The sequence below is a fragment of the Brachycentrus maculatus genome, unplaced genomic scaffold, assembly GCF_059751285.1.
Source record: "Brachycentrus maculatus isolate JH-2025_06_01 unplaced genomic scaffold, ASM5975128v1 h1tg000348l, whole genome shotgun sequence".
Taxonomy (NCBI): Eukaryota; Metazoa; Arthropoda; class Insecta; order Trichoptera; family Brachycentridae; genus Brachycentrus; species Brachycentrus maculatus.
Genome location: NW_028281097.1, coordinates 68,668 through 83,867, shown reverse-complemented (window position 1 = coordinate 83,867; position 15,200 = coordinate 68,668). Strand labels below are relative to the sequence as shown.

Below are 15,200 nucleotides of genomic sequence, written 5' to 3'. Positions count from 1 at the left end.
TCGACAATTTTTGGGGTTCTGGAAATTAGAGACCATAAGCTAACGCCTGTCTAGCTTATTGTGTATGTATATCCAGCCCTGTTTACGGGGTATTTTTATTACAAGCGTGCACATATGCTTGTCAAGGGATGGTTTAACTACCCTTCTTTTTTTGATAGATTGTTCTATAGCATGTTGTGAATTTAACTTTGTACGAGTATTTATCACTGCAAACATCTATGCATACATATTCAAATAATAAGTAAACGTTTGTATGTCGGGATTACCTTTATTTGTTACCTTTATGTTTATTTTCATTTATTAGAAAACATTTTCTACATCACGTTTACACATATATAACGAGCATTCACCATCAAATATTAATTGCAATATGACACTTACTAAACTGCAAAGTTTCAAAGGTAAAAAATAATGTGGAATCAAAAAGATAATAGCCTCAATGTGTGGGTTTTTAGCGTAGGTACATTCAAGATGAATGTTAAATAACGTAATTAACGCGTTATTTTTTAAAACAAGTAAAAAAAAGAATCGTCGATATATAATATAAGGCACGTTCGTTTATTATACTAACACAAGAAAGTTAACAGAATTCTTTTAAAATTTGATAAAGCGCCCTCGTAATAAGAGATAATGACTTACACTTTTTTATACGTTTATTCAAGTAAAAATACTAAATATCCATTACTCTTACCAAACTAAGTTTTTTTTATAACATATTGAAAATACAAAAGCTAATTTTTTTTTATTCAAGTCTTTGGAAAATTTTAATGTAAAATATTTTTACATTCTTCTGAAAATATTGTTAAGTTAGATTTAACAAGTAAACACATTTCTTGCACCATGTTTCACTCCAGATATCACTTTAAAGTAAGAATACTCATTTTATTTCATTTATTAGTTTCATTTTATAAATACAGGATGCGGCAGCTAGCTTTGCTTATTTGAAAGGTTAATAAAAAATGGAGTAGAACTATATTTTCTATTTTTCTGGTGTAAGACATTATTTAGTTTGATTTTTTTATCAAACAGTTTAAAATATTGTATCAGTTAATAAACAGCCCCTTTTGTCAATACACTGTGCAGCGGAGTTCTAAAATTTCGGTCAACTTATTACATGTTATTAATCCAAAAATTGCTATTTCATGGGCATGATTTTAGTTACATCGTTTATTTTGAATCTGTACCATATATTCTACATTTTCCGGTAAAATCAGAATGCCAGTACCTACACTGAATATACAAGGCAATAAATTTGAGACATAACTCATTAATTTCGACATTCACTCGTTAGGGGATTCAAAGTACGCTCATAATAATCCCGTGACACATAAAATTTAGATATGGGAGTTTGCACTCATCCCGGAGATAATAGAACTCAGAAGTGAGTCACATAGAATGACGCCTTAAAGGGAGATTTGGTTGAAATTATAATAGAACTACAACCTGAATCTTCCTACATAAAGGTAGGTGCTTTCTCCTTGCAAGATTGTCCTTACAGATAATTTAACTCCCTCTTTAATTTTAACCCTTTCGGGCATGGACAATTGTTTTCGTATATCGTCTGTGACGTCGCACTATTTACTCGCTTTGCTGGGAGAAACTAGTGCTACACGATAATGTGATTATTTTTTATTCCTCTTTTTGTTTTGTTTTGGGGTGTTAAAGAAACTTGTATTAACATATCGTTCAAATGATATTAACATTTTAAAATGGTCGTGGAGTCGTGTGTGTTTACGTGTTTAAGAAATAGTGAATACACGTGATTTCTTATTCCGGGATATAAATTGATATGACGATTATATGGGAAAGTTAGCAAAAAAGTTTCTTCCTTATCGCACATAAATAAATATTTCACTATATTCAATCCCAAAATGAAACTATTCATAATTTCACACAAATGAATATATTTATAAATTGACCTTTATAAATATGTAATTGTTGTTACTAATCTCTATGAGAGACCTTTTTTTTACAAAGTTTCACAAATAAAATAATGAAACTACATTTTGGTTTAAACAAAAGAATATTTCTTTATGTACCTACTTCTTTTATTTTTGTTGTCATTCATTGTCTTCAGGTTACAAAATACAACTCGATATTACTGTCGATTTGAGTCTCAAAATGTTAAAAAGGATTACGGTAGTCTAGAATTACATAATTGTACATGTATGCATACAGAGAACTACTGTAAAACATAATATACCGCACTACGAACTTATCTAGTCAAAACTTTTCATCTAAGCATTCGAGTTTCCCCTATACACCATACACCAGACTCGTAGATTATTTCCGCTTTTACTGAAATTGAATGGTCAGAACGCACACTAAATGATAACATAAAACCTTAATAGGTCTATATATTACATTTATGCCATCATAGAAAAAAGTCCGCGTAATTTAAATGTTGTAAAAATTTACAAGTCTTAAACGGCTCACGAATTTTACGCTCGTACATCGGCTGGAAAATTAATATGAATCCCACAATCTGTTGTGGTCGTGAAATATTTACAAAACTCTGCGCGTGAAGCCGGTGAAATGATGTGGCTTATTACAGGTTTGAGTTGATTAAAAAATGGAAATATAAAATGTATTTACAGACCTGGAACAATGGAATAATGCTGGGTTACGATGAAAATAGAAACATCATAAAAATATAATAATTACCAGATTTGGCACTCTTCGCGTAATAAATATAGATTTTTCCGATGCTTATACTCATTTTAGCATCAGAATTTTTGGTATTTTTTCAAAATTCTTGATTTAAAATAAATAAATATTAAACTAGTTGAATCAAGACATAAATTGAATCGTGACTATATCTCGAACTGAAACATTATTCATGGTAGCTAGACGCATTAACTACTAGAATAACGTATTGAAATATATCGCAACAAGTGTTTCATAGACCGTATTAAAATACGTTTAAACATTTATATACGTACACGTACATAAAACGTTTCATAAAAATCAAGACGAAATTATATTGTAGAAAAAAGTAAGTAGGTCTAAATACTAACATATATAGTGATGATTTCGTCATCCAATTTTATTCAGATTAATATAACTTTTAATGTTTTTGATATTTGAAAATAAAACAATTATTCTTATTCATTTGAAAAAAGAGGATTGATTTATTTATTAAAAAAATATTCTTACAATTATTATGTTTTTCATCAAAAAATATTTCGATCATTTTGAAAATTAAATCATAAAATCAACTGTTTTAAAAGATTTATATGATTAAATCCCTACTAATTAGATACCCTACTTGTAATAAAAATACATTTATAAAAATTGTCATTAGATCCCATCTTCATGCGGTTTTAAATGTTTAACGCTAACTTAGTATAATGATTATATTATAATTATTATAATGATATAATGATAAAGCTAGCTTTTCAGATTGTTCTAATAATATTTTCCACAATCGCTGCTTATTTATTTGCTAACAAGAAATCCGAAATCCTTTCCGCTTAGTTTTCCTTTATTAAAATACATCTTCCCCATTTAACATCTGGGGCAAATCGTTGAAAAGGGTGTTCTTGTGTCTAAAAACAGACGAACACTGATATTATGTGAGTACATAAAATATGAAGTCCATAATATGAACACGATTATAAATTTTGGTTTGGAATACAAAATGAAATAACAGGTATCAGTTGTACAGTAAAGTGCAGATAGGTGGATAGATGGAAAATTGTAGATTTTAACAGATATCGAATAATTAATTACAATATTATTAAAAGTACCTACCTACCAATTGAATTATAATGAGCATTGTTTTTTTACGAATGTTTGTATTTTTTGAAGATATTTAAAAAAATAATAATGCAAATCTATTTTTATAAATATTAATCGAATCAAAATAATTAAAAATTCTAAAAATAATTTATTTTCAATGTTTGAAATTTCTATATCACGTTTTAATTCTAACGGAAAAAGTTTCCTGTATTTTACAAAAATATTATTGATAAATACACACTTATAATTATCCTTTAATAGGTAATCAATTGAAATCCATTCAATGATCCTTAACAACCCTTAAAAAATAATTTCCTAAAAATGTGAAATTAATTTTGCTTAAATATTATATTTTGATTGAATTATAAACAACAACAAAAAGCCATTGTTAAATTATCTTATATTTTACTTTAAAAATACACTCACGTATTATTAGATTGTTGAAAATATAAATAGTATTAATTGACTACGTTATTGTTCAAGTGAATAATTTATATTTAATTTAAATTTTGTGAAAGGTGCCTTATAATATAATATATAACTTTGTTATTTAAACTTACAAAGCTACAAATATTTGTAAAACTTTAAGTTCAGTATTTATACAAAATATATTATACAATGTTAAATTCAAAAATACCACCATAAAAGTTTTTTTGAAATAAGTTGCGATAAAGACCGGTGTAAATACAAAAACTGTTATGTGCATTTACATCTAAAAATATGAATTTGATAAAAAATAATTTTACCTTTGAAAATTCTGCAGGCTTTTTTATTTAATTTTTGAAGCACGTTCAAGTGGACACCAGTCAAAAAATGCACAAATTCTAAAACCACACTCGCACGAATACTTATAGAATATTTTCATACAAAGAACACTCTCACGGGAAGTAGCGTCATCCACGGAGTAGGAACTGGAGTGAAGTAAACCACAGACCCCTACCGACATTTCCCGTACAAACGTTCGTAAATTTGCGCATGTGCAACGTTCCCAACAAAGAAAAGTCTCTATGAAACTTAGTCCAATTTATCGGCCTGTGATTGGTCCGTTTAAATTTATATCGATTCGTCATACCAACCAGAGACATTCTCTTTTTTTACGAAAGGCACAATTTTTAGAGGGAAACTTGTATTTTTTCTGCTGTCAAAAAGTTATCGCCGTCAGTTAAGTTGGTTAAATATTAAATAACTTTGCTAAGTTAATACCTAATATAAAAATGATGATGTCAAGTCGCGTAAACACTGTCGCAGAAACTAAAATAGTTGATATACTAAAGAAAATGTTATTATCACGTAATACCGAAGAACAATTGAAAGCTACCACTTTTATAAAAGACACATTGTCCAAGTTTGAAAATAATCACGCTCAGTATAAAATGTTAGTGGAGCATTTTATTGTTAATGATATCAGCAACTTTTTATGTGAAGCTTCAGCAACTCTCCAAGTGCAACTTTTAAGGTAAATGTTGAGTAATTTTTTGAAAATATATTATAGCTGATTCTTAAAGCTTACTTTAAAACCTTTTGTCTGTTTAGAAATATTCTGGTGTGTTTGAAATTATTTTCCACATCGCAAATTTTCTACAAAAAATCATACTCTCCACTGGTGGTTACATCAATCATCAGAACTATTCAATTTTTAGTTAAAGAAAATGGTTCAGAAAATGTTATAAATAATGCACTCCATTTTATATCAGAAGTATTCTTTGGGTGAGTAAAATTATTATTAATATGTGATCAAATATTTTATTAGTAATAAACCATATGAAACAATTTTTTTGTGCGAATAAGAATACATATTTACTTATACTTCATTAGTGTAGTGTTAAATGTAAATACATATTTATAATACAGTTTTTTTTCAAAGTTATACCATGTGTTAAACTGTTGATTTATACAGAATATAACCTAAACATAAGTTTTATTTTATTTCAAAAACCTATGTTTATAAATATGTTCATATGCTGATGTTGATAAGAAATAAACAAGAACTGATCACTAACAGTAGCTGTAATTTGTCATTAGATATAAACAATACATGTACTGTATTAATTTCTAGGGTCAACAAGTATAAAATGCCTTCGATTCTATCCCGAGAGAGCGTGTACAATGTTCTTCAACTATTTGAAATGCTGGCCACCATTTTGGATAAGATAAACTATGAAACAGAGACCAAATTGAAAACAAGTTTGCTTCTGCATTCCGTTATGTTTAGAAAGGACCAAGAAATTACTTTGACTACAAAAACCTTTGTCTCTGCTACAACTACGATAAAGAAATGCTTAAAAGTTCTCTTTCAGCTATTAATGGAAGGGAAATACAAGTATAGTTCTGAAAACAAGCTAGATTGTGTGTTTGGCTTGATTTGTCATATAAGTATTGATTCAATATACTTTATTAAAAACATCAAGCTTCTAAACATTCAAAACAAACGAAACTTTTTGTCAGAAAATGCTAACGATGAAATTTTAATGAATAAAGATTTAACAGATCGTGTAGTCTTTACTACACTGGGCAACATAATAAAACACATAAAAGTGAGAATAGTACTTATATTTAATTCTGCTGTGTAAATTTATTTAAATATTTTTGTTAATTTACACAATATATTTATAGAGTTATTGCTAAAAATTATATCTCGCTATCAATCAGTCAAGTGAGAATTGTGTAGTTTATTTCTCCCAATTATGTTCATTAGGGATATATAACGCCTATAAGACACATCTAATTATGCCTCAAGTTATATTGTAACTCTCACGACTTAATACTATGGGTATTAGCATATTTCATCACCATGTATAAAGTTTTGGATTCAATTCTCAGATGGTCAAAATAAAAAATTGTGTTTTATCTTTGTTATTATATGTAATACGAGGGGTATTTGGTAACCTTAATACATTGTTTGTTAGAAACGCTTAAAAGCATCTTTAACATTCTGTTGGTAGAGAGCGGGAAACGCTTAAAAGCGTTGTATTTTCTTACTTTTAGTACATCATGAGATGCTTATTAACATTATACATATCAGAGTTACTTTTGCAATTACTTGTGATTAGTATACGACCCTAATTAGTATACTAATTAGGGTAGGGGTGGATGAAAAAACTGTCCACAAACAATGTGTTGAAAACTGTACTGATCCAATACAAATCCCTATAAGCAATACACTATAGGGCACAGATGAGGTCACGGATGGAACTTAGTCGTAAGGTATATTTTTTTAATTTATGTTTTAATATTTCAGAATTTCGAACCCCGAGTATTGGTGCCCAATTATGACATATTCTTAGAACTGTTGAATAAGTTTCTTCAAAAACAAATGGCTCCTGAAATAAAATTAGACTTCGTTCAACAACTTGCTGCCAATGGATTCCTTTCATTCTTAGGACGGCTAATACCAACAGGGTATAGATATATATTTTTTTGTTAATTTTATATTTCTTATTGCATGAAACCTTTTGCAATCTACCCATTTCGGTGAAATTTTCGTTAACATCACCCGCAATAAAATTCTGAATGCTATATCTATGTAAAGTGTCAGTAAATTTAACTCAATTCTATTCCATTATATGAAATGGATGGAAAATTTATTTCAAAAAGTTTAAAACGTCACAAATAAAATTTCAGACATAATCTTGAAGTTACCAACACTCATATCCTTCTCCTTCTTCTTTACTTCAAATCCTTATATGCATCCGATGGTGCATAGGGCGCTGCATAATATAAACGCAGTATTATCTTGATTGTTAACACATAAAAAAAGGTGATCAGCCCTCCGCTTCAGGTACCAGTCCAGTATAAATATTAGAGGGAAAAATCACTTTTATTTATTTGACCCCTCTCCTGGAAATCGATCCTGGGACCTCCAGTACGGTAGCTGAGGTGGACACTTATATACATAGATATAACATTCAAAATCCCAGTGACAAGAACCTCACGTTTCTTTATGTGAATATTTTTTTAAATCTTTATGTATGACTAAAACAAACATGTATACATTATATATAATTTGTTAATAAATAAAATGTATCACATTTCCAGGATGAAAACCAGGAGGCTATGTCTACTAAATCTTGCTGAACTTTTGAGTATTTTATCCGTGAAAACATTTGACTTATCAAATTGGCCCAGCGGAGAACTCTCTTTCCGAAAACATATTTTTGTAAGTTATCAAATATTTCTGTATAACCAATTATGAAACATACTAAATGTCACTTTATTGAACGCTAATATTTTAAACAATACAAATTTACAGGAAGGATTGTTTGAAACTGACAAAAATTTCAACAGATGGCCATTAAAGTTAAATGATATATGTGCATCGAAAGCAACAATTAATGCTCTTATCATCTATATTTATTTCAATTGCTTAAATTCTCCCAAGTTAGTATTTAATTCTTATTAACAGTGTATTTGTCTTAATTATAAGCATATTTAACCAGACAAATTATAAGTATTTCGCAGAGACAAATAAAATATGGAAGTCTGGAGTATTTGCCATCAGCTAGTTTCTGCGATCATTTTATATATAATACCTGTGTAAAATTCACCATTCTACCCATTGTTCAGTATCTGTTCCACTTAATTTTTAAAGCTTGTATATATTGAATATCTTTCAACGTATTTCATCAATTTATTTAAGTCTGAATTTATTTCAACGTATTTCAATAATATAAAGCATAAGCTAAGTTTTGAGTCAAAAATCATTTCAGCCGCAATACTTGATCCAGAGAAATTAAGGTTGAATCTTGGGTAGTGTGGTGTATCACATACTGTTTACCAAATGCACAGTAGCCATTACATGAGATGTAAAAGATTGTCATGTGAGCTATTTATGATACAAATTAATTATCAGTAACTGGCAACAGATTTTTTCAAGTCATTGTTGAACATACTCAATCCATTGAAATACATATCAATTTTACTTTTAAAATTGTTAGAATTGTATAATTGTTAATGAAAAGAGTGATATAGTAATCAAATGTGAATTTTTCCAGTCCTCAAAATATCACAGCACCATTGCTTCCTTATTTTGTACAGTACATTTTGAATTTGCATTCCGATGTACAACTGACTGATCCGATAATAAAATGTCTATGGCTGATTTTTGCGGTAAGTTGGCATTTTATAATATTTTTCCTTTATTATCTCAGATTAAAATTCCTCGCCAAGGAAAGAATTTTAGGTGCTAAGTTAAAAAAAAAACCTTTATTTACTCATTCCGTAAATATTTTTATTCATATCTTCTTGACAACATTCTTGTATGAAGTATATTTTTGCTGTTGTTCTTCACCATCTTCTGCTTGGTGTAGGTCCTGTGGTCTGTTTTTAAGAGGGATTAGCCTCCTGCGATGCCTTTTTGTTGTTGAGAATTTTCGCAAAGTTACGCATTTCTTTTTTACATCCTATCAAATTGTGACTTATGAAAGGTACAATTCATGTTGACCATTAGATTCTCTGTGGTCTAAAATTTAGTATTCTGCCCTGTAAAAAAAAAGTTTTTTTACGTCTGAAACAAAAATATTTATACAAAATCATAAGACAACAAAGTTATTAATTCTTTGAATGGTATAGTGATATCTAGACCACCATTCTGTATTTAAGTTTTACCTTTGAAAATCAATTTGTAATAAACAAATATACTCTATGTTTTGTAAACATTGAAACTAATTTTTACTTGTTTTCAGATGGCACATTTACACAATACGGGATATTCTGATATTGAAGGAGGCGTATTGAAGCTACAAAAAGCAGTAAGCATAATTGCAAAACTTGTACTCTTTAGAGTAAAGGAAGTATATACCCACCATTCTGCTATACTGGTGTGGGTTTTTTCTTCACATCGCATTCCCCCCACTATTCAACACCAAGTTGTGAGTATAATGATATTGCGCCAAACAGATTGTTTAACTTTGGTTATAGAAAGATTTTTATGGGACTGGGTTTCTTTAAAGATACTATTTTTTTGGGCATCTGTACATGCATACAATATTTGCATGTACATATTTATTTTTCAAAGTTGTTTCAATACTTTTGAAAGGGTAATGGTCAAATTTTTATACCAAACATCGCTGTATGAATATTGGTCAATATAACAAACAAAACTTGTCATTACATATTTTACTTTAAGTCAACTACCCACAGAGTGCCAAATTCTAACAATTATGCTAGACTGATATGTAAAGCATAGGACTGATCGATCACCTTCATGTATTTGATGATCAAGTAAAAACACAGGACCGTTTTGAAGCAGTGCCCTATACACCATTCAGTGCAGACAAAGGTTAGAAGGAGCGTGGGTGAAAACCATCCAATAATAATAACTAATAAGAGATTTTTTTCTTCAGCTCTCCATATGGCTACAAGTAGAGACTACCGTTCCTGATGAATTGGCATCGGTTCCCGAACTGTGGTACACACTGCTAGAAATAATCACCCAAAGCAAGGTGGAGAAGATAATTAGAGCTTCATCAGGCCTCATGAAACATTGTATAGAGAACTATTGTCAGCAAGAAGATAGCATCAAGCAGATCCTGTGGGAGACGTTACCAGTAGCCATGACTTCACTTGCAGGAGGAAGTCAATTTACATCTAGTAAGTTTAATAATTCAACTTTTTATGAATACTTTATATGTATACATTTTTTTCATTAATTTCCACATTTTGATGTGAGTCCATACTATGTGGTTTTCCAATAAATTTTAGTACCGTAGAACGGGGCTACTTGAACTTTGATGTGTTACTTGAGTCCAGTACAAAAAAAAACATTTAGATCTGTATTTGGTCTACTATAATGAACGTATCGACATGATTCATTGTTTCCCTGACAGGTGATACTTATTGCCACGATACATTCATTATTGTAGACCAAATACAGATTTTTTTATTTTTTTTTGTACTGGGCTCAAGTAACACATCAAAGTTCAAGTAGCCCCGTTCTACGGTACTTTTGATAGCCAACAGTTTTTTACCCTGCGTCATTTTTGCAGCAAAAATCTCATTCCTAATTACATTTACATTTTGTTTTAAATCATAATTTAAATCCTGGGATTTTTCTCAGCATTTTGCTTATTCAATCAGAAAATCATGCTGACAAATACGAATGCAAAATAATTTAATAGTTTGTTAAAACTTGTTAACAATCACCTGCCAATGAAAACAGCTGTAGTTTTCGAAACTAGTGTGTAATGAAATAAAACTGAATTAGTGTTATTATACTAATGTTTATTTTTTTTAAATAATAGGTTCAGTCAAAATAGAATTTACACTTTGATCAGTAGATATTATTCATCATCATCAAACCCTTATCCGCACCCTAATGGTGCATAGGGCACTGCATATAAATGTTATCTTGATCGTTAACACATGTAGGAAAGGTGATCAGCCATCCGCTTCAGGTACCAGTCCAGGGTGATATTGAATAAATATTAGAGTGAAAAAATCACTTATATTTATTTGACCCCCCCCTGGGAATCGAACCCGGGACCTCCAGAATGGTAGTCGAGCGTGCTGACCATTACACTATGGAGGCGGAGATATTATTACTTGTAATAAATGAAAATAAATATAAATATAAATAAATAAATCAATTATTAACCAATTATAAAAATATGTACTATCAGCTCTAAAAGTTACAAAAATAAACCAAAATAATAAAATTTGAAAAAAATAATGAATGGCTACCCATTAATACATTTCAACATTAAAATGCTATCAGGTTTGATTCTAAAACAGGTAAGTGTGATGCAACAATTGAATATAATATAATGCATTCCTTGTTTTTGACCTCAGGTGAAATCTATCTTTTATCCTTATTACAGCTGAATCCGTTCTTTGTCTCCTGGAATTGTGCAGCACATTTATTCCTATTTCGCCATCTCTCACTGCGATACAGAAGGCGGCATCACAATTACCATCCATGCTGAGTATTTTCAAGAAGAGTACTGTCAATGTGCATTTCCAATTTATCACTATTGCATATTGCCTGCTAGTAGCTGCCTTGAAGCAAGAAGACAAACAAGGTGCGTATTTTAACCGACTTATGCTTTATGTGAATCATATTTTTGATATTTTAACCATGCTGCAAAAAGCTATATCATCGACAATTTTCAGTTGTGCATGTTTTCAGAATGCCCGGAAAATGTACTATATCCCAGCAAACGCGTATATTTTTAACATAATACAGGGCCAAAAGTGATGTGGCCCAGTAAACTGCTTACTGTAAATGCTGCTAAAATACATATCGCTCACTCCTTTCAACAAAGTCATATATCAAAAATCGTCAATTTTCAGTTATGCATGTTTTCGGAATGCACAGAAAATGTTCTATATCCCAGCAAAAGCGGCATATTTTTAACTTAATATTTACCCGCTACAGGGCAGAAAGTGTTGTTTTTCCATTTTGGAGAAAAGGTATTGTTTAATTGTTTTTTTAAATATTCTAAATATTTTTCAAATGGAGAAAAAACATTTAGGTTTTACCTAAAAAGATCTGTTGCACAGTAAAAAGTTCAATAAAAGGCTTGATATTTATTTTTAAATTATTTTATTATATTTTTAAACTTTAAAAACGATTTCCTGAAAAATCAAGTTTTTTTTTTTATATGACGTTGTTGAAAGGAGTGAGCGATGTGTGAGTTGTTTTCATTCTAAACATTTAATAGACGAGAATCTTACTGAAGCATTTATATCTGTCTCAAAATAATATGGTGCCAACATATCAACATATCTAAGCATATCTCCAACTCTTCATCAATCCTTGGACCACGGAAAATGAGGTTTGAATTTTGTGTCGTGCGCTGTCAATCTATGTTGTTAATTATTCTTCTTTAATATTTTTATGCATTAACCTTGCATGGGATCTGGTATTATTAATTAAACCATGGATTTATAAAATTTTTATATATTTTTTCAGTCTTATCACAATTCATAAACAGTTCCCAGTTTCTACAATATGTATATGATGCTACTGAAAGCCAAAATCCCATTCTGTCAAAAACAGCTCTTCAACTTCTGTCATTGTCTACATTTTACCGTGCCAAGTATAGTATTACAGTAAGAACAATATTTTTTCTTTTACTTATCCTAATCCACATATATACATTGGAGTGATTTAGTGTTATTTTTATCTTAAATTGCTCGTAAACAAGGTCATCAGCCATCTTCCGTCTGTCGTATTTTTTAGAATCCTTATTGTCTAAGGCAGATTTGCATATGCGAGTTTGCGTGTTTGTCAGTCACTGCCCCATGTGCTGCCCTCTAGCAGCTCCCATGTGATCCCTCACATAAGGCTTCTTCTTCTCCTTTTTACCCTCATCCGCACCCGGTGGTGCATAGGGCACTGCATCAAATTGATGCAATGTTAAGTTTGTGTGTGTGTGTTTTCTTATATGAAGGTAAAATGATCAATCCTACGCTTCAGGTAGTGTTAAATAAATGTAAGACTGAAAATACACTAATATTATATTATTTTTATCCCCTGAAAATCGAACCTGGGACCTCTAGCGTGTTTGCCAAATGTGTTAACCACTACACTACAAGGCGGACCAACATATAAGGCTAGTTAAAAAATCCTAGTGGTATAATTTTTATCTGGTTGAGGCTCTGTTTCCATGGTTAATGACAGGTCATATTTAAATATTACTAAAGTTATTTATATAAATATGTGTGTGTTTTTTTTTAAGTGCAAAAACTTTTTGAAATTGAATCCAAAGTCATTGGTGGTTTCATTACGAGATGAAAAGGACCAAGATAAAACATTGGCGATCCTGCAGCTATTGTACACCATGTTTTCATTAGAAGTGAAGAGTACCCAGTCCTATGTGGTGCTGTCCACCGTGTACCCGACTGAGGCATATATCGGCACATGTCGAGCAATCTTTTTTAGACTACAGATGGTGTGTTGCAAGGTAAATTCAACTTTGTGATTCTACATAATATCTTCATGGCTTTTTAGATGCCGATAAGTTAAGCAATACATAAATTTGAACTCGGGACTTCTAGCACGTTAGCTAAACACACTAACCATTAAACCACGGAGGGGGACAACAATTGAGTATACCGTAATATGTTTTTAGTTTCTCTTTTGTGCAGTGAATTTTTTAAACAACCAGACTTACCTAGTTATTGACAATTCCTCCTGAATTGACTCTCAAGTTTCCATAATAGCCAAAGAGAATCGCCTTGGTATGTGTCTTGCCTGATTTGAAATTTTTATTGTTTAAGGATTCCACTAAAGAATCGGTAGGAGCCTGGCAGTGTTTGAACACGATGCTTCAATCTGCGGCAGGAAACAACTCGGATTTGATAGTCGTTTTAACATCTCAACCGTGGACGCACAAACTTATCGATTTCTACCTTTACCAAAACAATCCTTCTAAATTACACAAACATTTCTTAAAATTCATCTTCAACTGGCTCATGTGTTACAAGATAACTTCTGGAAAAGAGAAAATATTTCCAGCGAGCTCAAAGGAAATGATCCCGCTCTATTGGAAGAATGATATTCTATTTGGTACGCTTTCCAAGCTAGTTAACACATTTGGAAATAAGGAGCTTCAAATTAAATTTGATGGAGAACAAATCCAAATTATTAACAGTATTGTAAATATCATCAATGAATTCTTTGAGTAATTAAATATTGAGTACAGAATGCACAAGTATCAAATTTCGCTTTCCACATTCAGCTAACCCCGGAAAGCATTCATTTTGTACTCCCACCATAAACTTCCTGAAATAAATTATTATTTTGTTAGATCTGTCTCATAGATTATCTGAAAATAATGGATTAATTAGATCTGTCTCATTGATTATCTGAAAATAATTGACAGTGTATTCACAATCTATCCTCTGCCACAGCAGTCACCCCCAGTACATTGTGCAAATTTGGTATTTGTATTATTTTTAATTGACTTCATTTTTATATGTTTAATTCCTCAATTAATATAACAGCAATTTTCGTCAAAATATGAATAATAAATCCAAAGCTTGTAGATATATTGGTTAACCGCCATAGCGGGGTTTTATTTGTGAATACACATCCAGGTATGTTACCAATTGAATATTTAGGAATATTTGTGAAAAATAGGCAGAAATAAGAAACTACCATTCCATCTGGATACGCCAGCCGCAAGTGCCATCATTTAATTTTTGAGTGGTTAATTTTGAGTATAACTAAATACTTACAATACAGATTTGTTTTTACTATAATTGCTTTGTGCTTTCTACTGTTTGTAATTTGTTTTAATTTTTGTTTACCCAAGTAGAGGTTAATCCATGAAAAGAGATATGTCCACACAATAATAACGACATTGCTTTTATATGGCGGGTTTCAAATTACATCGAAGTGTAGTTTTGCCACCTTAAGACCCATCCAGACATACAATGCACACACCTGAGTACATATATGTTTGTTACAACCTCTTCCAAGGTGCAAGCTGTCCTTAGAATTCAAAAATGAAAATATC

General features: G+C 30.7%; 2 protein-coding genes across 3 annotated transcripts in view; one reads left to right on the top strand and one right to left on the bottom strand.

Annotated features, from left to right (window-relative positions):
- Positions 1-4,660, bottom strand: part of Rbfox1 (RNA-binding Fox protein 1) — a 444,416-nt gene extending 439,756 nt beyond the window's left edge. For both annotated transcript variants that reach the window (XM_088269368.1, XM_088269369.1), the window contains exon 1: positions 4,488-4,660. The gene's annotated coding sequence lies outside the window, so the exon portion shown is untranslated. The remainder of the gene's footprint in view (positions 1-4,487) is intronic.
- A 295-nt stretch (positions 4,661-4,955) lies between these two features.
- LOC148303795 (uncharacterized) lies at positions 4,956-15,196 on the top strand. The gene is made up of 13 exons (XM_088269379.1): positions 4,956-5,197; positions 5,275-5,448; positions 5,798-6,275; positions 6,980-7,140; positions 7,777-7,897; positions 7,991-8,118; positions 8,733-8,847; positions 9,423-9,608; positions 10,083-10,329; positions 11,556-11,756; positions 12,650-12,789; positions 13,419-13,643; positions 13,960-15,196. The coding sequence occupies exons 1-13, from the start codon at positions 4,956-4,958 to the stop codon at positions 14,365-14,367; spliced, it is 2,826 nt and encodes a 941-aa protein (XP_088125505.1). The 3' UTR covers positions 14,368-15,196.
- The last annotated feature ends 4 nt before the right edge of the window (positions 15,197-15,200 follow it).

Coding starts and splice junctions, on each gene's coding strand:
- LOC148303795 (XM_088269379.1), top strand. CDS start 4,956: ATGATGATGTCAAGTCGCGTAAACACTGTCGCAGAAACTAAAATAGTT. Junction 8,119..8,732: donor AATTGCTTAAATTCTCCCAA/GTTAGTATTTAA, acceptor GAATTTTTCCAG/TCCTCAAAATATCACAGCAC. Junction 13,644..13,959: donor TACAGATGGTGTGTTGCAAG/GTAAATTCAACT, acceptor TTATTGTTTAAG/GATTCCACTAAAGAATCGGT.